The sequence below is a fragment of the Trachemys scripta genome, chromosome 1 (assembly GCF_013100865.1).
Source record: "Trachemys scripta elegans isolate TJP31775 chromosome 1, CAS_Tse_1.0, whole genome shotgun sequence".
Classification (NCBI taxonomy): Eukaryota; Metazoa; Chordata; order Testudines; family Emydidae; genus Trachemys; species Trachemys scripta.
The window spans coordinates 333,133,539-333,158,467 of NC_048298.1; the positions used below are offsets into that span (position 1 = coordinate 333,133,539).

The 24,929-nt window shown below is 40.4% G+C and overlaps 1 protein-coding gene across 2 annotated transcripts in view; it reads right to left on the bottom strand.

Moving 5' to 3' along the window:
* UVRAG (UV radiation resistance associated) overlaps positions 1-24,929 on the bottom strand; it is a 128,752-nt gene that overhangs the window by 80,882 nt on the left and 22,941 nt on the right. For both annotated transcript variants that reach the window (XM_034759150.1, XM_034759151.1), the window contains exons 2-6: positions 24,747-24,864; positions 23,714-23,748; positions 18,373-18,534; positions 16,421-16,495; positions 6,202-6,287 (exon numbers count right to left, since the gene is read on the bottom strand). In XM_034759150.1, the coding sequence (XP_034615041.1) occupies positions 6,202-6,287; positions 16,421-16,495; positions 18,373-18,534; positions 23,714-23,748; positions 24,747-24,864 (476 nt within the window). The remainder of the gene's footprint in view (positions 1-6,201; positions 6,288-16,420; positions 16,496-18,372; positions 18,535-23,713; positions 23,749-24,746; positions 24,865-24,929) is intronic.

Consider the following 24,929-nt stretch of genomic DNA (forward strand, 5'->3'; position numbering starts at 1 on the left):
GATGTGCTAAAGAAGAGCCCACTTCATAAGGAGCACGTTCTCATTATTTCCTTGTACTCAGTCTGTAGCCACTTATCTGTTGTCTCTTATCTTAGGGCTTGCCTTCACTATGGGCTAAATTGGTGCTGCTGCGATTGATGCAGCGGGTATAACTTTAACGGTAAGTTGATGGGACAATGCTCTCCTGTCGATTTCAGTACTCCACCTCAACGAGAGGCGGAAGCTATGTTGATGGGGAGCATCTCCCATCGACATACAGCAGTGTCTACACCGTGCTAAATCAATGTAAATTACGTCAACTTAAGTTACGTAACTTAATCTACTTACAGGGTTGGTGTAGACAAGGCCTTAGACTGTAAGCTGTTTGGGGTAGGGACTGTCTTTGTTTGTACAGTGCCTGACACAATGGGGTCCTGACCCATGACTGGGCTCCTAGGCACTACGATAATACAAATAACTAGCTTGTTGTGTCCAACATTTTCTTAAAGAAATGATAAGATAGAAAAAACACTAAATGGTTTATGACGTTTCCTAGATTAAGGCTGACTGTTAGACACAAATCAGGAGATGCCCAAATTTAAAGTTACACAGGGTTACATAACTGTCCCTTTGTGTATCTGCATTACTAGTCTTTAGTTACAGGATAGCATACTATCTCAAGTACAGCATGAGTACTTCTCCATTTCCACACCCTCCAACAGACACCCTTATGTACCAGGTGCACACCTTACAAATGACTTTCATAGACTTCCATGCACAGTAGTATACAAGTTACTAAACACATTTAAAGTTATAGAAAAAATAAATCTCTTAAATATACAATATCTGTGATCAATACATATGCACCATGGGAAGTTAAAGCTGTATGCAACTGGAGACTAATACTTATCCCACTGACTATCATCTTTAATTCCGTTTTTGCGTGGATTCCATACATCTACATATATTTAGAGGCACACAAATACTATAAACAGAATGTAATAAACTGAATGTCCTGTGCAATGACATTCAATTTATTATAAAAACTAATGAAAGATGTGTTTAGTAGGGCTGTCAAGCAATTAATCGCATGACTAAACAAATTAATAGCAATTAATCATGCGATTAAACAGAATACCATTTAAATGTTTACTACATTTTCAAATATATTCATTTCAATTTTACAACACAGAATACAAAGTATACAGTGCTCATTTTATATTTATGATTACAAATACTGACACTTAAAAAAACTTTTTTAATTCACCTCATACAAGTACTGTAGTGCAATCTCTTTACATGAAAGTTGAACTTACAAATATAGAATTATGTACAAAAAAGCAGGAGTACCTGTGGCACCTTAGAGACTAACAAATTTATTTGAGCATAAGCTTTCGTGGGCTACAGCCCACTTCTTCGGATGCATAGAATGGAACATATATTGAGAAGATACACACACACAGAGAGCATGAAAAGGTGGGAGTTGTCTTACCAACTCTGAGAGGACAATTAAGTAAGAGGAAAAAAAACTTTTGAAGTGCAAAAAAACTGCAGTCAAAAACAATATAAAATTTTAGAGCCTACAAGTCCACTGAGTCCTACTTCTTGGTTAGCCAATCACTCAGACAAACAAGACTGGTTACAAATTGCAAGAGATAATGGTGCCTACTTCTTGTTTACAATGTCACATGAAAGTGAGAACAGACATTCACATGGCACTGTTGTAGCTGGCATTGCAAGATATTTATGTGCCAGATGCACTAAAGATTCATATGTCCCTTCATGCTCCAACCACCATTCCAGAGGACATGCTTCCATGCTGATGATGGGTTCTGCTTGATAACGATCCAAAGCACTGCAAATTAATGCATGTTCATTTTCATCATCTGAGTCAGATGCCACCAGCAGAAGGTTAATTTTCTTTTTTGGTGGTTTGGGGTCTGTAGTTTCCACATCAGAGTGTTGCTCTTTTAAGACTTCTAGCAGCATGCTCCACACCTTGTCCCTCTCAGATTTTGGACAGCACTTCAGATTCTTAAACCTTGGGTTGAGTGCTGTAGCTATTTTTAGAAATCTCACACCGGTACCTTCTTTGCGTTTCGTCAAATCTGCTGTGAAAGTGTTCTTAAAATGAAGATGTGCTGGGTCATCATCCGAGACTGCTATAACATGAAATATATGCAGAATGGAGGTAAAACAGAGGAGGAGACATACAATTCTCTCCCCTAGGAGTACAGTTACAAATGTAATTGATGCATTTTTTTTTTAAACAAGCATCATCAGCATGAAAGCATGTCCTGTGGAATGGTGGCTGAAGCATAGAAGGGGAATACAAATGTTTAGCGTATCTGGCATGTAAATACCTTGCAACGCCAGCTACAAAAGTGTCATCCAAATGCCAGTTCTCACTTTCAGGTGACACTGTAAGAAGCAGGCAGCAGTATCTCCTGTCAATGTAAACAAACTTGTTTGTCTTAGCGATTGGCAGAATAAGTAGGAGGACTGAGTGGACTTGTAGGCTCTAAAGTTTTACACTGTTTTGTTTTCGAATGCAGGTATGTAACCAAAAAAATAAATAAAATCTGCATTTGTAAGTTACACTTTCTCGAGAAAGAGATTGCACTTCAGTACTTGTATGAGGTGAACTGAAAAATACTATTTCTTTTGTTTATCAAAAAATAATATAAAGTGAGCACTGTGTACTTTGTATTCTGTGTTGTAATTGAAAATCAATATTGAAAATGTAGAAAAACATCCAAAATTATTTAATACATTACAATTGGTATTCTATTGTTATAAGTGCAATTAATCGCAATTAATTTTTTTTAATCCCCATTAATGTTTTTGAGTTAATCACATAAGTTAACTGCGATTAACTGACAGCCCTAGTTTTCAGATTTAACAGTCACTTATTGCTTATCACTACACCTCATCTTCCTGGAAGATTTTTCTGTAGATACAGCAAGCATGAAGTTTGTTGTTTGTCCAGTCCCTTTTATCCCTTAATATTACTTTTAAAATATAATTAAATATCAAAACACTAACCCTACAATAAGGTTACAAAATCTGGCACTAAGGTCAAGAGATGCCAGAAGTTGCTCCCTTACTGTTAGCTCAGTCATACTGCTAATGCAGTGTGTTAGGGTATACAATAATGCATTTTACCTCTCGTTTTCTGTAGTGCACCAACTAAAACCAGGTACATAATGAAGATTTTAAGACTCATGAAACCCTACCTATAACAACAATTAAAAGAATAGCCAATACTATGTATGTGCAGAGTGTGGCAGAATTAACACTCCAGGGGAAAAATCTTTTGGAATTTTCTATATTGGGTGCTTAATTTCATGTCTTGTAAACATTTTTTGCTCATTGTTTTAAAAAAGGAGAAAACATCCCCAGTAACTATTTGGTTTGAGCAGCTTATTAGCTCTGCAGCGTTTGCTTCTGGATCTTACCCTTTTGCCCTCAAAGCAAGATTTCTTGTGAAGCTACAAAAGGTGCTGGAAACATCTTACTCTAGAGCTAAATTGTCTGTCCACTTACAAGCCCTTTCACCTGCCTCAGTAGCTGAGCTTGTAAATATCTGGAATTAAGTATCTGAACACACATGCTTCAGCTCCACCTTAAACATCCAGCTAACACTTTAAATGAGTTTTCTACAGTTCACAAACACCAATTAGTTTGTTTGTTTTTTTTAAAACACATATGTAGCCAACCACATGCTTTTCGTTAGGGCCTATTTACATACCAAGCTTGAAGTTTTAGAGCTCAGCTGTTTAAACTACTTGCTTAAAAAAAGTGCAACTCCTAAACTGCAAGAAGTTCTGCAGACTTTCCAGAACAACTATTTCAACAGCAGGCAAAGACCAAGCACGAAAAACATCACTTCCAGGCAGAGCCGGCTTTAGGAAGTGCGGGGCCCAATTCGAACAGTTTTGCCGGGGCCCCGGCAGGGATGACTGGAAAAAAAAAAAAAAAAAAAAACCACACGTAAAAAAACATGTGGGGCTTGTACTCACCGGGCGGCACTCGTAGTCTTCGGCGGTTTGTCCTTCACTCGCTCCGGGTCTTTGGTGGCACTGAAGGACCTGCTGCTGAAGTGCTGCCGAAGACCCTGTGTGAGTGAAGGACCCGCCGCTGAAGTGCCGCCGAAGACCCGGAGCGCTGCCGGGTGAGTAAAAATTAAAAAGGAGCCTCTAGCCAGGAAAGGGATTCTCAGCCACTTGCCCCCACCCCGGCAGCCCTGCCACTGGGCGCGGGGCCCTCTTAGGCGCGGGGCCCGATTCGGGGGAATTGGTGGAATTGGCCTAAAGCCGGCCCTGCTTCCAGGAGGTTTTGAAAGGTGTGCATGAAGAAAGAGAATGGAAGCTGCTTTGCTATTAACAAAAGCATGCACTACCACCTGCAGCCACCATGTAGGAAACTTTTAGGGAAAGTAGGAGGCATGAAGAAGCAAACAAACACCGCCCCAAAGACAGGAAAAAGAGTTCGAATTTCTTCAACGATAAAATGAAGCAATTCAGTTCAAGTTCTCAATCTGTACTTGTGACTGACCAACCAATAACTTAAAAGGTCCTGGAAAAAAAAAAAAAATCCCCTCATCTTCCACAGAGTTTTGAGTCATGGGCATTCAGACACTTGCACAATCAGGCCCACACCTAGAGACTAGCCAGGATAGAAACAAGTCTTCAGGCCATTCACTTTAATTACTGAATAATTTATACTAGGATAACACCCCAAAACCTCTATGCCCTACAATTAGAATTTATATTAAGGAAAAGAATGGGGGAAATGGGTGCCACCCATACGCAGAGTGATCAGGGTAACTGCCACATACTGTCTCAGTTCCTTTTAAAGTATGTCGTTTTATTTTAGTAAAGGTGCTAGAAGAGTACTTTTTCTATTAGTCTCTAATAGAGTCACAAATTAGGTTGGAGACTGCACAGTATGAACCCTGTACATTTTCTACTACAAATAGAGACAGAATTTCAGAATGCAGCTTTTGCTTTCATATATTGTTTTATAGAATCAAGGAACAGCGAGTTTAATTTTTTTAAGAGTGATCATAGTTTTATTTCTGAATAAGTGAACTAGAGTCAGTTCAACTCCTATCATCTCTTTTGCACTATAGGAGAATATATTATTGACGTTTCTTAAAGGCAACAGTGACACCTCCTGGTAAGATTACTAAATGGATTAGATGTTTACAACTAAAGAAATAAGTTTAGTTTTCAAAATTCTTGAAGGAATTTTAAATTTATAGCTCTTTATCAAGGGTTTCCCTTGAGACACGGATATTATGATTACTCTAGATCTGAAGTTGAACACATTCCTAGATAAGAATTACAGAAAGTGTTATAACTAGACTTTCTATATAAGCATCTCAAATTCAGGCTACAGTGAATATTTAAGTGATAGGTTACACTCCTCTACAATGCTAAACACAAAAGTTCTCAAAATATTGTATCTGAGTCAGCCCAACAATGTGCAGCTCCCAATTGACCTGAACTTTTTCCCGGTTGGGATTAAAGCATACAATAGTAAATTAAGTCACAACCCTGCATTGTGATTTGCATAGGCAGACTGTTGTGCCTGCACAGAGTTCCTGCAGTCAATGGGGGCGCTTCCACAAGCAGTGTGCTGTGTCCACACAGATCATAACGCAGGACAGGGGCCTTAGCTGGCCCAAGGTGGCCACAACTCAGTGGTTGATTAGAAGAATCCAAGAACTACACTGCTAGTTTTGTTTTGACTACTGGATCATCCAAGTCCTTAGTACTTTACCAAAAAAGCCACAAAAAAACAAGCATCCCCTTCTTCAGATGACAGTTTTTTAAAAAATCATTTAGTCTGCTTTTATTCTGCTCTGCATAGCAGACAAGGGGTTTTCTGCAGGGTTTAAACACAGGAAATAAATTCCTTGGCTAGAGAGTGTGGAATGCACAAAGCCCTGGAATTGTAAACTGCTAATACTGGTTCTACTTTAGGCTGTTTTAAATTTCCCATGAAACCGGTTTAGATAATACCATGGTAGAGAAACATGTGCCCTGTTGACACTAGCGCTCCTGCATTGCTGCTAGTGGTTAAGTTTCACCATTTAGAAGTTTCCCAAAAGGAACAATTAGCAGTCTAGAAACAGTTCTCTTTTTAAGATATATACATTTCCTCATACACCAAGCAATTTAAAAACACATACAGCAATATTCTACAAAGTCTTACCTAAGCAACGAGAAGACATCATACGAGTTACGGACACAGTTCTGATCCACCTGGAGAAGACTACTCTTCTGGGTGCCTGAATGGTCCTTAAGGCAAAGAAAGAAAACCACTTTAAAAAAAAAAAATCAGAGTAAATTTTCTGATAAAACTAATGTGTGCCTGGGACCACACAACTGCCCTTCTATTTAAAGAACATTGTATATCACAATAAAAAACTCAAAAGCACCAAAAAGAAGCAATTTAGTTCTCAGGAAGAAGGTGATGGCAGCATGAAACAAGTTACGACCCTGCTGTAAATCAAACAGCTAAGCATGCAGCATAATGCAGTTATGCCCTAAGTTATTAGTGTTTAGTATTCCATTTTATTTTCTTTAGCACCTCTTTAACCCTATTTAGCATGAGTTGCCTAATATTGTCTACTCAGACTCAAGGATGCAAAATGTAACTTCGAAACTGGTTGAAGCTGGGGAGTGTCAGCGAACACAGACTTTCTGCAAGGCACAATGCATTCAAGAATCTGCTCTCGGACATGCAATGCTAACAGGCTCTCAGTAAGTGGTAATTAGAAAGTTATTATTTATCCATTCCATAAACACCCTTCAGAGATTCATGTATTCCTTGGGATGAACAAGGTATCCATGGAGAAGCTTCCTACAAATTTTGACCGGAACACAAAAGACTATGGCCACGGTCTGCACAAGGGATGGCAGGAAGGAGCTGTCGCATTATCTTGTGCTGCAATTTTGTCAGAACTCAAACTAGTCTGTGTCAGGCAGTTGCTATACTGTGACAGACGCACACCTAGGAAGTGTAAGAACTCTGGGACTCTTCCTTCCCAGTCAACACTAATACAGTGTCCCAGCATTGTGCTGTTAGAGACAAAAAGGTAAGACGAGACATAGGACAAGAGGCCTAGACATGTGTGGACATTAAAGATCTGATGGCTCTTCAGGCTGGAGAAGAGAAGACTGAGAGGTGACCTGATAATAGTTTTCAAGTACATAAAAGGTTGGTACAAGGAGGACGGAGAAAAACTGTTCTTAACCTCTGAGGATAAAACAAGAAGCAATGGGATTAAATTGCAGCAAGGGAGGTTTTAGGTTGAACATTAGAAAAAACTTCCTAACTGTTCAGGTAGTTAAGCACTGGAATAATTACCTACTGAAGCTGTGGAATCTCTGTCATTGGAGAGCAGGTTAGACAAACACCGGTCAGGGACGATCTAGATAACACTTAGTCCTGCCATGAATGCAGGGGACTGGACTAGAAGACCTCTCAGGTCCTTTCCAGTCCTACAATTCTATGAAAAATACAGGCATTTACCTTTATGTATTTCCCAGTGTTAGAATTTCACCAGGTCCCTGGAAGCGTTTCAGCAGGAGAGAGTGATTTTCTTCACTTTAATCACACACCATAAATTTTAAACAAACAGCTACTGCTTTCCACCACAGAAATAACTGCACTTTAATGTGGGTGAAGTAATCCTACCTAAACATCCTTTACCTGCCTGAGAGGGCTATTGTGGGGCTTAGCTAATACTAAAGCACTTGGAGGTCTTTTGCTGTACGGTTAGATGTCCCGTGGGCAATTCAGTAGGAAGTTTTCCCCCTTTCCATTTAAGCGATGTTTTTCTTGCACACACTATGGAACTGCGTGCTCTTGGTAGTGACAATATAGCAAATATGCCATTCTAATACTAGAAAACCAATACCATGCATTATCTGACCACTTCTCAAAGGGAGAAACCATTTCTTTCTGATATGTTAGGAGTTTGATGGGTAGGATCCATCTTCTGGAAAGATACTAAAGCAAGACTTCACCACCTGAATCTCACTGAAAGAGTAACACGAGGCAGGAAACTTGCAAGCATTGCAGCTGGATCATCAGCTTCTCATGCTGAGAAATGGGCCTTGTTTGGTCTCAAACATGCAGGATTTAAAAGTAGGGCAAGGAATCAAAGTTGTTCCTTGGAAGAGTGCAGTAGTTTAGGGCAAACAGTCCCGTCTCTCCCCCAAGACAGTGGAAGAGGTGAAGTAGTAATTTCAGAAAGGGAAAGACACTTATAAGTATGTCAGTCCCTTCTCTTCTCCCATCCCGCTACAGGATGTTAGCCTCATTATGGTGCCACTTGCCAGAAAGCAAAGAGCCAAAGAAAGAATGAGAGGGTATATCAAGGCTAACTCCACCTTCCCACCTCTCAAGCGGTTTGCATAAAAAACATAAGAACGTCCATATTGGCTCAGACCAATGGTTCATCGAGCCAAGTATCCTGTCTTCCGACAGTGGCCAATGCCAGGTGCCCCAGAGGGAATGAACAGAACAGGAAATCATTAAGTGATCCATCCCCTTGCCCATTCCCAGCTTCTGGCAAACAGCCATGTGCAAAAACAGATTTCACATTTTGCGCTGTACCTTTTAATTTCTGTTTAACTTCCTCATTTTTGTGTAGTCCCCCTTTCTGAAATTAAATGCTGGTGTTCGGCTGCTGTGGTGTTTTCCACGCCACAGCAATGTTTAATTAAATGTGCTCCACTTAGGACTAAATCAAAAATTGCCTCTCCTCTTGTGGGTTCCAGGACTAGCTGCTCCAAGAAGCAGTCATTTAAAGTGTCAAGAAACTATCTCTGCATCCCATGCTGAGGTGATATTTACAGAGTCAATATGGGAATAGTTGAAATCCCCATTATTATTTATTATTATTATTATTATTATTAAATTTATTTTAATAGCCTCTCTAATCTCCCTGAGCATTTCACAGTCACTGTCACCATGCTGGTCAGGTGGTCAGTAATATATCCCTACTGCTTATATTATTATTAGAGCATAGAATTACTATCCATAGAGATTCTACGGTACAGTTTGGTTCATTTATGATTTTTACTTCATTTGAGTCTACGCTTTCTTTCACATATAGTGCCACTCCCCCACCAGCACGACCTGTTCTGTCCTTCCGATATATTTTGCACCTTGGTACTACTGTGCAAACTATGCAGAGAAAACTATGAAGCAAACTATGGAGAGAAAAGGAGGGATGCACACTAGGAGATAAGGAGGCACTCCAACCTCAGCTGTCAGAGACCCCTTGTTGAGGGTCTTCCCTCTTCCATCCTTCTGCAATATTCAATACTGGCTCTGGGCATGGCAAGTTATGCCGTTAGATCAGGGACAACTGACTTTCTGGAGAGGCAGCCTGAAACACATTTTGATAGATTCACCTTCCCAGAGCAGTCACGGTCCACCTGATATCGGTTGGTGAACAAGCAGGGAAAGAAATAAGCTATCACTTTACATGTCTGTGGAGTTGTGGCTTCAGTCCCTCTCCTTGCAGAAGGGAGAGCGTGACATGACCCTTCAATAGGGAATGTGGCTCTTGTCTGTCTGCTTGTGTCATGGGACTGAAAGCCTACCACTGCACAGAACATGTCCTAGAAGACAGGGTGACCTTTGGGACACAGTAAAAGGGTTTCAAGTTACCGAGTGCAATACAAAACCTGTCTGTCTCCTTCCCTTCAGAGACACCAGCAAATCAGTCAATAAAACACCATTAGAAATGCTGCTCTTACCACTGGCAGATGCAGGGAGGCTTCTCAAAAGGTGTTCCTGCAGGACACAGGACTGTCTTGTTGACAAGCAGCAACAGTAAACAGTTTAAAGGGAAAGGATCTGGAAAAGCGAGGAAGTGGAACCCAAGACTCCCGCTCCCTTCATCTTCCCACTAACTGGTCCCTAGAGAGCGGATCTGGCCTGCATCTGTAATTTTTGAACCTGGACAAGACAAACTGGCTACAAATGAACAACTAGAAAGTGTTAAATATCTACATGCACATAGAACAAGACTGTCAAGCAGACCCACAGTAAAAACTGTTCAAGTTTTTGCAGATACTATAACCAGAAGTTTTAACAGCATCAATAGGGAAACCCTTCTAAGAACCTACTCCAATCAGCTTCCTGGCCATAAGACTCAGATCTTTGTCTCCTGATATGAGACTGGGTAAGCCCAAGGGAGAGATGGGGAGGCTTTCTGCTCTTGCTAGTATGGAAGACTGAGCAGAGGACAAGCTATTACAGGAGGCGCAGAAGTTACAGGGATCCCAGATAGCCTGGAGAAGTGAGAAGGGAAGATCTAATAAGCACTTGACTGTGGAGGCCAAGGGTATGTCTTCACTAGCAACGTTAAAGTGCTGCCATGGCAACGCTTTAACGTGGCTGTATAGTCGCGGCACCAGCGCTGGGAGAGAGCTCTTCCAGCGCTATAAACAAACAAAAACAAAAAACCTACCCCCACAACTCCCAGCGCTGGTGCACTGTCTACACTGCCACTTTACAGCACTGAAACGTGCAGCGCTCGGAGAGTGGGGCGGGTGTGTGTCACAAACCTGAGTAAGAAAGTTGCAGCACTGCAAAGCGGCAGTGTAGACAAGGCCTCAGTGGTTTTAGCAAGGGGGGGGGAGGGGCAAAAAACCTACTCAGAGTACATCATAAGGCTCCTTTGCAGAGTGGCTGAGAGGGTTGCTGCAGAGGCAGGGAAATAAAATCTGTACTCCAAACCCCACAAGAAAAGGGGGACCACAGAATTCTAGGGGTTCTAGGTCTTGAAAATGAGTGAGAAGGAGAGAAGCTGGAACTGGCAGCAGAGTTAGAGAAGGGTCTGAAAGCCACATGGTGATCTCAGGCAGAACAGCAGTGTTGGAGGTACATGGTTTTGCATTCACACCCCCAGTAGTGACTGGGCTGCTAGGATCAACAGCTAAAAGAATATTCTTCAGGGCACAGAATTGAGGGGGGACCAGAGAGGAGCTTTTTAAGTCTTCCCCAAAACCATTTTTTTTCCCCAATCAACCTAGTGCCCGTTGTCACAAAAAAGAAGAAACTGGAGTTTAAGGGAAAAAACCTTAAGAACAAGGCTTCTTTGTCTCCGAAAAGGGAAATGAACCAAATACCTCCCTGAAAAGTCAAAGGTACAGATTAGTAAAACTCCTATGAAAGAAATGTCAACTGTCAAACCAAGTCGATACGGTCAGTTATTAGTCTACTGGATGTTAATGAAAACAGAGCCATTAGACATTATTAAGAAATGGATGCACGATCCCTGGCACCGCATGGGACCAGTCCATCATCCCAGATAAACTAGTGTCTCTCTACCAAGATTACTCCGTGTAGTGCATGTCCTTTAATGTCACTCCTTTACAGGAGAGGTGGCAGCTAGGAATTAAGTGTGCAGAACCCAGATGGGAGTTTTGCAAGACTATTCTTCTGTCTTTAAAAATGCAAGGGTTTGGAGGCTCCAAAACAGCAATTGCAAAGCCATTTAAGCTTTTTTCCATGTTATGCTTTCAAAGAGCTATTCTATTATTAAAAAAAAAAAAAAGTAGCAGGATGGTATGCATGCCTCTGGCTGGCTAGAGATCAGTAATAGGTCAAGTCCCAGCCACATTAAGTCAGCCTTCCTGACAATGGAAACTAACGAACAGCCACCACCACAGGAAACGAATACTTAGTTTGGATATGCTGTGGCATCACCACTGTATCTGTAATCCCTCCTCCCCCGCATTAATTTGCCAGAATTAATTTATTTTTCCTAATCTACTCTATAGCAGGAAAAACTCAATTTGAGACCAGGATGTGTACTTTACTTTTTGAATCTGAAGTGGGTTAAGATGTTTATTTAGAGTAGCAACAAATACACAAACTACTGCTGGTTATTAAATAAGAATATAAGAACTGCCATGCTGGGTCAGAGCATTGTCCATCTTGCCTAATATCCTGACTCTGGCAGTGGTCTGTACGAGAGCTTCAGGGCAAATAAACAAAACAGGACAATTATGGAGCGATCTGCCAGTCTTCCACTCCTGGCTTCTGGTAGTCAGAGGTTTAGTGTTGCCCCAAGCATAGGGTTGTGCCTCTGATCATCTTGGCTAATTACCAGTGATGGACCTTCATGTACTTATCCAGTTCTTTTTTGATCCCAGCTATACTTTTGGGCATCACAACTGTGATACTGCACCCCATATTCTTTGCAGTGATATTATACGGTTATGACATAATTTATTTTATGCAAGATAAGTCATGTGAGGTGTCATTGGAAAAGTTAGGATAATTATATTCAGCAAATCATATTTGTATTCATGTATCATTTTTGTATCTGAAGTTAGGAATATTGACTATGTATCTGCATGTCAAATGTAGTTATACTTGAGTAACGCCCACCAGAGAAGAGGCTTTCAGTCTAGATAGTGGGTAGGGAAGGGCCTATTCTGGGCAATGGGCCATCAGGAAAAAAAACAGTAGGCCTTAGGAGAAGCTTATCTCCCACCTGGGAAGCCTTCCTGAGAACACTATAGACAGCCTCCAAGTAATGGCTGCTATGACTCTGCAAGGACACGTGATGAGACCACATGTCTCTAGACTCCATCTTGGGATGTTTGTGTTTTTCCACTGACTGGCATGGGAACCAAGCTTTGGGAACAAAGGGTTCCAGCCAGATGCAAAAGTTATATAAGGCAGTGAGAGACCATCTGGGGTTCTTCACTCCCCACACAAGAATACTCCTGGAAACACCTGAGGAACAAAGACTGAACTGGGGAAGTGCTGGACCCAGACTAAAGGGATTTTAGCCTGTGAATGAAACACCCGGGGATTCCAAGCTGTAAAGCAAGTGTAGCTTGCCCCCTTAAGAATCAGTGGCCTGCTTGTCTCATTTCTTAGGGTGAGAATCTGCTATTCATATCCAATCTAGTTAGTTTATTAAGTTTAGTTTGTGTTTTTTGTTTATTTGCTAGGTAATCTGCTTTGATCTGTTTGCTATCACTTAAAATGTATTCTTTATTAACTTGTTTTTGCTTTATTTAAACCAGTGAGTTGGAGTGAAATGTGTGGGGAATCATAACTCCGGGGCAAAAGGCTGTTGCATATTCCTCTCCACAATGAGGGAGGGGGCAAATTTTATGAGCTTACGCTATACAGTTCCCTGTGCAGCATAAGACAGTACAATTTTGGGTTTATACTCCAGAGGGGGTGCATGACTGAGGAGCTGGGAGTAGCCTTGCCATGCAGGGACTGGTCAGAGAGCCTGCTTGTAACTGCAGCTGGGTGTGCCCTCACCTGTATGTAGACTAGTAGAAGTGCAGGCTGGAGAGCCTTGTAGATTGGTGATAGCAGTACAGTGTGAGAGGGAGTCCAGGCTGGTGGGTCAGGGAGCTCAGTGGTACCGTAGTTCCAGATGGCACCCCAGGGGGAACCCATCACAACAACATTCCATGGAAACAAATTCCACAATTTAGATGTGCCTATGTGAGAAAGCACGTGTTTGTAGTCAATCTGCTGCTTATTAATTTCATCAGGTGACCCCAGGTTTTTGTATTGTAGGAAAGGGTAAATAGAACTTCACCGTTCACTTTTTCCACCCCATTCATGATTTTAGACCTATCAAACATATCCCCCCAAGTCATCTCTTTTCTAAGCTGACTAGCCCTATTCTCCCCTCGTATGAAAGATGTTCTATACCCTTGATCATCTTTGTTGCCCTTCTCTGAACCTCTTTCAGTTCCACTATATCCGTTTTGAGATTTGGTGACCAGAACTGGACTCAGGATTTTATATGGGGGCTCACCATAGTTTTGTATATTGGCATTATGATATTTTCAGTCTTATTTTCTATCCCTTTCCTAAGGGTTCTTAACATACCTTTTTGTCTGCTGCACAGTGAATGGAAGTTTTCACCAATCTATCCACAGTGACTCCAAGATCTTTCTTGGATGGTAACAGCTAATTTAGAATCTATCATTGTATATGTATATTTGGTATTATCCCCCCCAACCCCCGATGCATTCCTTTGCATTTATCAATGCTGAATTTTATCTGCCATTTTGTTGCCCAGTCACCCAGCTTTGAGAGAGTGCTGTAACTCCTTGCAGTCTGCTTTGGACTTAACTATCTTGAATAATTTTGTATCATCTGCAAACTTTGCCACTTTGCAGTTCACCCTGTTTGAGATCATTAATGAATATGTTGAACACAACAGGTGCTTGAGAGACAACGCTGTTGTTCTTTGTGAAAACTGACCATTTATTTCCACCCTTTGTTACTTATCTTTCAATTAGTTACAGTAGAGCCCAGTTTATCTGACCCTCTATTATCCGTATTAACCAAACAACCAGCGTACACAGGTCCAGAAGCAGGCAATCTGTCCTGTGGCCACCAGATGGCACTATAGCCTCGCACTGTCCCATGCAAATTTTTGATTAGCTGATCTGACCCCAGTCCCAATTCGATCAGATAAAGGGGGTTCTACTGTACTGGACCATGACAGGATGTTCCCTGTTATCTTATGGCTACTTAGGTTTCTTGAGAGCCTTTGGCGAGGGATCTTATCAAAGGCTTTCTGAAAATCCAAATACAGTGTATCAACTATCACCTTTTTATTCCAAAATCTCTTCTATTGACCCATCAGGTTGGGACAGCAATTAGGATTTGTTGTTCAAAAGAACAGCTCTGATGTGCTTACCTCCCCCGCAGTGAAAACCAAATGCAAAGAATTCAGGCATGTTTGCACTACCAACTTAAGTCAACCTATGTTAGGTCAAATTACAACCACTGCAGTAATTACAGACGTTTTTCATGTCCACACTACCCTCCTTCTGTCAGCAATGCGCATCCTCAACAGGAGCGCCGGGCTCAGAGTGGGGAGTCGGGAGTCCCGGTGGCCACCCTTGTCATTTTCATTGCTCCAGCAGTTTATCTGATCTAATTGTGAAATTGACAAGAATGACAGCCAACAGCAGATGTAAGTAATGCAGCATCTACACAGACACTGCGTCACCCTAACTACACCGACATAAGTCCTAAGCCTCTCATGGAGGTGGAGTTATGTCTGTGTAGTAGGGCACGTACATCGGTGGGAGCAAGCCTGTAACGTAGACACTGACACAATTAGGTAGACGTAAGATGCCTTATGTCAACCTAACTCCATAATTTAGCATCTCTGCAATGGTCGTGTCTTCTTCCTTTAGTGCTCCTTTAACACCTTTATTGTTTAGGGGCCCCACTGCCTGTTTGGTAGATATCCTGCCACTTAGTTTTTGCATCTTATAGCAAGTTACTTCTCAATTTCTTCCTTGGCCTGTCTTACCAGCGGAGGGTAACAAAAATGATTAGGGGTCTGGAGCAAAATGCTGACTATTCTGCTTGGCTTGTATTAGCTGGAAAAAATTAGAGGATTAAGATTAGGAGACATGAAAGAGGGGAAATCATTCAAAGAAAGGGGTGAAAGAGCTACCGCGCTTAATGTAAATGACTGGAAGATGGGGGACTTAATTTTAGCATTAGTGTGTCTGGTCATTAAGTGTTTTGAAAAACACCACCACTCAAGGTACTTTAAATCCAAAGTAATCCTTCATGATTAATAGCCACTTGAAGCAGATTTCATTTTCAAGCTTTTTACAGTTTGTTTCTCACATGCATGTGCCATTGGTGCAGACTGATTGGTCAGTCAGTGGTCATGAGTACTGACTGATAAAAACCATAGTATTCAAAGATGAAAACAAACATTTTTGGGCAGCTAAAACACAAGACATTACAGAGACTCTGGAAATAATTTTTTAATAAGATGTAGATCAAATACTGAGCCTACCAATTAAAAAAAAATAAGTATTTAAGATTGTGTAACTGCATGAAACCTCATTAATCTAGCATTTGTGCTCTGCACAGCCATTAAGATAACCAAAGTTCAGTTACTACTCATCCAGTTATCCAAGATGGCAAGGATTAGGAGTGCGCTATCTGGAGCGCTCTGCTTTTGTAGAGAGAAAGATGTAACTTGTTTCATTCAACAGTGACCCTTCTAGTCATTTACAAGCCAATGACTGGCTACAACTAGTTCCATTAAACTTACTGGGAAAGCAAAGATGGAAACTGCAACATGGAGCCTCAGGGACAGAGGCTAAGTGAAGAGGACAGTAAGAACTGTCTAAACTTTTAAAGCTTGGGTGCCTAAAGTTAGGCACCTAGACAAAAGTGGGAAAGGTTCAGCACCCTTGAAAGTGAGGCCATTTGTTTAAGTGGCCCAATTTTTCAGAGATGCTGAGCATCCCAACATCCAATTATTTAGGTGCTTACAGTAGTAGGCACCAAACCTTGAAAATGCTGGCTATGCCAAAAGAATTTAAATTACAGCCTGTGACTATCATTACTACATAATTTGCATAAATATTAGTATTCATACCTTCTGTTCAAATGAAGCTCCGTAATAGCCATCGTTCAACCCAAAAATTATTTCATTTGGGTTTCGAGCATGTATCTGTAAAACAAAAACAAAAACCAACACCAATGACATTAGGGTCAACTTAGTTTACCTACAATCAAGCTGAATATTAATTGCTATTTTTATGACTGTCACCTTTTCAGTTCTTCCTTCTAGTGCTAATAGGGTCCATGAGGGAACTGAACTATTACCGTAGAGAACATACTTGACTTTCACACCTCTAAACAGGAAATGGCTGATATGCTCAGTGATATATTCCCATCTTCCACGATGCAAAATAAAAAATATCTGCCTTAACCACTATATAGCACCTAGAACTACTTACTTATAGTGGAAGATAAACAAGACTTCCTCTTTCCTAGAGCCAGAAGTAGAGAAATAGTAGGAAGATCGAAAATAATAAAAACAAACAAGGAAATAGCTTATTCAGACAGCTTAGTTATAAAGGAGCCAATTTTCAGCAGATAATGCACAGTTAGATCAATCATATTCTTTGTTGTTTGTGGCTCAACACAAAACTGTTCCTACATTAAGTGTGTTAGCTGAGGGGGCAAGGTTACTTACAAACAAAAAAGATAGTGTTAGAGAATATTCTCCAGGGGCCTATTTCTTTGGTGCAATAAAATGAAACAGAACACTGAAAATCATCTTCTGCACAGCAAGTACTGGATCCAACAACAAATGCTTTTTCATTACAAGCCTATTTGATAAATAATTTTGACATTTCAAAGCATTTCCATCTTTTAAAGCTGTAGATTCGTTTTAGAATGGCAAACTCAAAGAGCAAGAGAGAGACCAGGGCAGGACACTCATCTAAGAAACTTAGTTTAAAACCAAGAGTTTCAACCTACTGTGATTACGACGAACAGACACCTGGCATTTGTTTCATGAGTTACGGCTCTCTAGTATCTCCCTTTAACATTAGTTTTAACATTTTCTTTAAACTTGTAACTGATGTAAAGGACTCGCATTTATGTAAAATCATAACTAATGATTCCACCTGTTCCATAAGACCCACAAATACTAACCAAGGGCTCTCAAACTTCATTGCATCGTTACCCCTTTCTGACAAGAAAAATTACTACATGACCCCAGGAAGGGAGTCTGAAGTCTAAGCCCCACTGCCCCGCATGGGGGTCCAAAGCCAAAGCCCCACTGCCCAGAGCAGGGGGCCAAAGCAGAAGCTCAAGGGCTTAAGTCCCAGGCAGGGGGGTCTAATCTGAGCCCCGCCACCTGGGGCTCTTCAGACCCAGGCGATGGGGCTTGGGCTTAGGCTTCGGGCCCAGGCCCCGGGCCCAGACCCCAGCAAGTCTAATACCAGCCCTGGTGACCCCATTAAAATGGGGTCCCGACCCAGTTTGAGAACCACTGTACTAAACCCATGCCAGACAGGTGATTTTCCAGGACTAGAGAAGAATGGGGGAAAAGGTTCCAAGGTTAATACCATCCTCTTGGTTTCTTAGTCTGTAATTGGATTGAAGACTTTTATGCCAAGGGCATTGTTGGCATTCTAGTAGTATTAGCACAGTCTAATTAGAAAAGCTAAAGAAAGTAAACTGTGATCACATACAGAGTAATAATGTCATACACTGTTTCTCACTTGGGGCTACTATTGTGATTAAGCAACTCAAATAGCTAAAGCAACTTTAATCCAAGAAATTTCACAACATAAAACTTTAATATTGTGCCCATCCAGATTATTTAAAGCTCCTTGCAATGGGGAGAGCTACCCATATTAGCAGTCCCTTTGTAATTAGTTTTATTCCATAATTAAGATAGAGTTTATTATATTTTATCATTTTCCTTTTCTCTTCAGTCTGTTTGTAGCCGTGATCTTACAACTCTGTTTAAGAAAAAAAAAAAAACTTTTAGCTACTTAATCCACAAATTGAGGAAACATGCTTTTATTTTACCTGCTGACCCAAGTATTTTAGTCCATCTAGATTGACTTTCCATTCGATCAACAGCTGATAGAGCTCTTTCTTGCCACCCCAGATCCTCACCAAAAAACATGACACAGATGTATCGAGGCGATCAGGCATTATTCCAAAGTCAAGACTCCTCCATGTTGGATTCTGTTGATAAGTAAAATAAAGATGTAGGAAGAACAACATTCTTTGGTGTTATTTCAGTTTAACAACATACAGTGTGTTTAAATTTAAAAAGAGGCCAAGTATTTATGTCAAACTTCCAGACTGCAAGACCTGAAGTAACACCCTGCAAGATCAACGATCGTCTAAGTTACACATGAGAAGGCTCAAGCCATCAGAGACTCTGCTCCTTCATTATTCACAACTTTCCCTTTTCTAGTTTGGCTCCCATTTCCATCTGCTGCTGAAAGCCTGCAGGCTTTCAGACCAACTACTACTTCCTTCCATTATGAGACGCCAGGAAATTCCTTCATTAACTTCCTTTTGCCACAACAGGCACTTTTTCAAAAAATACAAATACTAGTATTTTTAGAAAATGGGAGTAGCGTGAAGACAGTGTTCCATACTCTTAACATTTGGCTTCTTAAAAAAAAAAAAAGAGCTGTAGTTTATATGAACACTGATTTACTTCTCATAACTGAATTTGGGTTTAACTATTAATGGGGGTTTGTTCCTATTCCGCTTCACCCCTCAGGTTCTGCAATGCTGACATCAAACCCTGAGTGCGGCTACCTTCTGAGGAGCTCTCTTCATTCTAAAAATTTGGAGAGCCAGCCAGACAAGTCCAGACCTTAGGATTTGACAAAAAACAGACTTAAAAATCCTGCTGACTAATTTCTCTGAATTTAGAGAAGGTTTCAAGTGTCAAATTTTGAATAATCATGGTACCACTATATTTAAGAAATTATGAAAAACAGTCATAACATGCTGCAAGCTTAAACATGCACACTAGTGATTAATAGGTCAGAATCAGAAGACTCCAAAGGGTATCTATTTCCTTCCGTAAGTTTTACAGAAGTCCTTGTCCCCTTACTCACCTCTTGAATTTTTCCTAGCAAGAAAGACCTATTTATATATCTACTGCTGGCTACCATCATAACAGGAAATTAAATACTGGTAGAGTACTTGGCAGTTATACCGGAACTTACTAAACTGTGCTACTTTAAGATTTGCAGCACTGTTAGTAGGGATTGCATCACTTAGCCTTGTGTTTCTTTGGATAGACCCCCAGTTTATAATTAAGTTTCCATTTCAGACTAAATAAAGCAGAATTCTAGTTATAAAAAACGGTCCCAGAGAAAACCCAACAGGTTTAGAGAACTGGGGGAGGTCAAATCAGCAGATCTTCAAATATGTGATCAAGGTCTCCTGAATTCAGAAGGTCTTCAAAACCTGCTGGATAGCTCCCCCAGTTTGCTACCAATCTCTCATATGCTACAGTCCAACTTCAGCACACAAACTCAATTTAAACCTCCAGGAAGGTAACATATCTTTGGACTTAATAGCAAAGTAGTGCACAGATAAGAAATTTGACTTACGCTACTTCAGCACCAATGTTTTCCCTAATACTCTAAAAGAGAGACTTACATATATCTTTGGAAAGTATATGAAACTTGTCTAAGCACCAGCATTTTCAGCCTCTTAGGGCTGAGCAAGTACCACTAATACCAATAAAAGTACTCACTGAGTACAGAATATTTGCAAGAGGAAGGATTGCAGGATCAGATACTTGTTTGTAAGCTTCAGGCTACACTGAAGCCATCTACAGACTGTTAGCACATAATTTTAATTCTCAGTTTCTAGGACCTAACTTTCTTAAACTGTAAGCTCTTGAAAGTAGGGACTATATTTCCACACAACACATAGATATTCCCTAATGACCACCTATCCTACAAGAACATTATATAAAATTTGCAGCAGCTCTAGTCCTTCCAATACAGTTCGCCAGCAGTACTGAGACACTCTATTCTGAAGCTCTACAGCTCAGATTTTTAGAACTTCTTTTTTTTAATTCATCAACATCAAAATAACTTTGAAAACTTAGTTATCTCGAATTCACTGTTAAAGCTTAACTGGAATTTATTAAGCTACATTCTTCCCTCCTATTCATATTGGCATCTGTAGGATTACTTGTAAGTGTTAGGCTTCTGGCTTTTATATGCAAGTTGGCTTTAAGGGCAAGGGAGGAAGGAGAATAAATAATTATACTTGTTTGTTTTGCGACATCTTGAAGAGAGGAAAACACTAGTTTATAGACTTTGACAGCTGTCAGAAAAAGTAGGTCACGTTTTGAGTCTAGACATCATGACAGTTTCCCATTAAAAACATTTGATTGTAGGGTTCATGCAGCACCAACAATACCTGGCACTGTATGTACCACCACTGCAACTAACTCTTCCAGAAAGCGAAAACTGAGTCAGGCTAGTTCTGAAGCCATCTGCTAAATAATTTATGTACTTTGTCAGATGATTTACCCTTTTCAGCTTTTAAACAGAATAAATTTTGTAAAGCTTTTAACATGGGAACAGAGTGGGGAAAAAATGCACAATGAAACTGAATTAGCCTGGAGTGTTTTGTTTAGTTCTATCAATTAAGATTTTTTTGGAGCAATGTTTTATATGGATAATTTGTTGAATTGTTACTGCTATTCAGTAACTCCGCTTCTAGCGATTTCCACACATTTGAACAGGACTTGGAATGAACACGAGAATTTGGTATTTTCTTTCCCAAAGCTATCGAAGGCTGACATGATTTCCTTTACGAGACTCAATCTGGGAAGTTATAACCAAGATACCCCAAACAGAGGGAGAGTGGGACAATCACTTGTCCAAGAGAAGCCAGTTCTAAACATTGCATAGAATTGTGACCTGCTGGTAAGTTTATTTCCTCCCCTTCTCCCTGTACCTCAGACCTAACACAAGGAAGAACAGACAAGTATTCAAGGAAGCCCTCCTAACAGAGGAGGCAATACCTCACAGCATTACTCCTCACCAACCTTTGGGTCAAGGATCATCTTTTGGGGGAGGGGGGTAAGGGATGAAGAGAAGAACCTCCTTCATATTCTGAGATACAGCTACCAGAAGTGCATTTGAGGCCTCGAGCTCACACACTTGGACGCTGATTAGTAGGACTGGACACGTCACACTTAAAGTTGACTCTCCATAGCGGCCTAGACTGGATAGGCAACATCATGCTTATCCACACAGTTACATTTCAGGTGAACTATTTTCTTAGAGCTTTAACACTTTAGTAGTAGTTAGATAGCAATACCAGCGTGACCAAAGGATATAAATAGCAAGACCCACCATAGCCATCCGTATTTGGAAGCAATAAGAAAATAGGTGCCAAGCCACCAGCTGCATCTATTTGTTTTTTATCTCCACTCTCTAACCACTGCAATTATGTTGTTGCTAGCACCAGTAGAAGTGTTAGTATACACAGAGCAGCTTCTTTGCTACTGTGACATGATAGGGCAGCCTAGGTGTTGGTCTTTTTAATGCTGGCAACATTACTAGTAATGGTAGAGCTACCTCAGTGCTAGAGTATAACGAAATCTGCAGCAGTAAGGACCTGAACTGCAAAAAAAAAAAAAAAAAAAACCACCCACACTACTCTGAGGCTGATATGAGAGGTGCCCCTGTTACTCATGTACCAGGGCTAGAAACAACGTTCTTGTGAGAAGCTCTGCTTCTCTCCATTGACGCTGGAAAGGGTAGTGTTGGGGGTGTGGAATAGGCTGGATTGATTTAGATTAAAGCGATATAAATCACCATTTTAATCACGATTAAAACAGCAAGTGGTGAGCCTTGCCTCTAAATCATTACTTTTAATCATGTTTTGCATTTGTACTTGAGTTATTTTCTTAAGAAATATTGATTCTCATTGGTTAGTAGCCATTACAACACGTTTTACAACTAAATACAACCTTTACACTAAATTTGGTACTTTTTTGCTATCCAGGAGGATATGTTACATCAACACAATTTTCAAAAATTATATAGCATAACTTAAATGTGTAAAAAAAAAAAACAAACAACAAAAAAAACTTAAGAAATGCATCATTCACCATTTTCTATTTACTAGATTGGTAATTTTTTTGCTTGCAATTATATCAAGCTCTGTTTGGATGTAAATTCAATTAAAAATGTGCAAACACATTTTAATCTTTTATTTAAATTAACTACCTTAAATGGGATGGCTACATAAGAAAAAAAGTTTACCCAAAAGTTTATTCAAAACATGTTAGTGAGAGCAGCAAAGTGCCAAGTCAGAAAGAAAGTTATTTGTCTAGATTCACAACAAGCAAGATTTCCTTGATCCCTCCCCCACCACAACCACAACTCCTGTTTGAGGTTCAAGTTGTGTCTTCGAAGATGACCTCACCCTTCTTGATCATAAATCTCCCATCTGTTTTGTTCAACTGCTAGGTTTCATAGAATCATAGAATATCAGGGTTGGAAGGGACCTCAGGAGGTCATCTAGTCCAACCCCCTGCTCAAAGCAGGACCAATTCCCAACTAAATCATCCCAGCCAGGGCTTTGTCAAGCCTGACCTTAAAAACCAATAAGGAAGGAGATTCCACCACCTCCCTAGGGAACCCATTCCAGTGCTTCACCACCCTCCTAGTGAAAAAGTTTTTCCCAATATCCAACCTAAACCTCCCCCACTGCAACTTGAGACCATTACTCCTTGTTCTGTCATCTGGTACCACTGAGAACAGTTTCTCCTATCCAAGAGGATCAACTGCACTGTTAGACTTTAAAGGTACAACTTGAAACAGTCTTCAGTAGTGAGTTAGTAGTAGTTTGATACTACACCTGCCCCAAATCCCCTTTATCAGTTTTTGTGGATTTACAGATGCATTTGCGGGGTTCTGTTCTGTTTTGAAACGTTGCTATCCTCTGTTGCCAAAATATGCAATGATTAAACTGACTATACACAATATTGTCAAATGCACAAACAAAAAAGACCTTCCAGTTAGTAACTGTAGGTGCTACTTTTAACAGTAGTTACAACAGTAGCTGGATAATTCAGATTTACATGACATTAAGTTGGTAACATCTCCCTCAGGGAGACTCTCAGGTTGTCATTAATTCAAAACATTGCCCCTTTTACTCCATAAGGGCATGAACCTTTCGGAGTGGACAATAAGATCCAGCTGTACTAGTTTAGTCGTGTCTGGAAAATGGAAGAAAAGACTGTTTCAGATGTTTTACTACGAACTAAGTGCAGTATTTCAGCATTAAGTAAGCCTACACTTTAGGAGATAAGAGTGAAGTACAAGGGTTTCTATACAAGATCACCAATATTAAATCAACTTACCAGGGAGTTCTTGATCACTTCACTCCTATAAAATTCTAAGAGGGAAAAGAATTAAGTGAGTAGAGAAATTCAGCCCATTTTCAACCTTTAGGTACAATGTCAATATTTATGCTACAGTACAAATACTTGTTCTGTAAAACAAGTCCTAGAAGTATATTCTATGCAAAGGTAACTGATGCATTAGTTCCAGTAGAAACTGAATCAAACTTTGCCTAAAAAGATCAAACAGAGCTTGCCAACGTTCACATCTAAACAAGACCAATTTTTTCCCCCCTCACTAATGGCCCTTTGTCATCCCATCTCTCCACTTGTAGCTTGAGGTAGAAGGCAAGCAGCAATCGATGGAGAAAAAACCAACATCCAAACATGCTCACCAGGAACAGGCAAGACTAAGCATACGTTGCTGTATTGGGAATCAGTATTCCATAACTGTTGTCTGGAGCTTAGTTACCATGGTGATAAGCATCTTAGAAGAATTGAAGATAGATTGTGCCTGTTCCTGGGATGCAGTAGCAGCCAGGTCAGATGTAGGAGAAATGGAATGTTTGTTCAAGAGTTGGTTCAGCTTGACAGCCTGCTGCTGATCTTTCAGTTGCCTATCAATGCATGAGGCAAATAGTGCGGGCACATCAGCTGCACAGAGTCAGAGAAGACCAAACCTTGAAGCCCTAATCTGAACAAATTGAGAGAGAAGCAGTGCTCCATTGTGCAGGTACTAGCTGCTTTGTATACAAGGATACCTATTTTGCTAGCAGCCCAGCTAGTGGTACTGGTATAGTCTAAGCAGACAACTCATTCAGCTTGACAGCTGCAGGACTAATAGTTGGGTCTATCTGCTGATAAACAATGAAAGCTTCCACATTTTCTATCTTCAGCTCATCTGAAAATACAAATGAATTTTAATGGTACCAAGTCACCAGGAAACAAAACGAATTCAAGGTAGAATGAACTTCAAAAAATTGAACAAGGAGCATCAGGGTAATTTGTATAGGAAGATGGAGTTACGTGATAAGTGTTGACAATAGACCCTTACCTTTACATATCTTAGTGTTATCACACAAATGAAGAGTGAAGTAGGTATCCAGAAGGCGATAACCATTCCTATTAACAATGTTACGTGCAGCAATATTCCGTAGGTGACGAAGCCGCCGCTAAAAAATAAAGGACATTGAGGAGCAGGAGTTAAAACTGTACATTCAATTTATGGTTTTTTGTT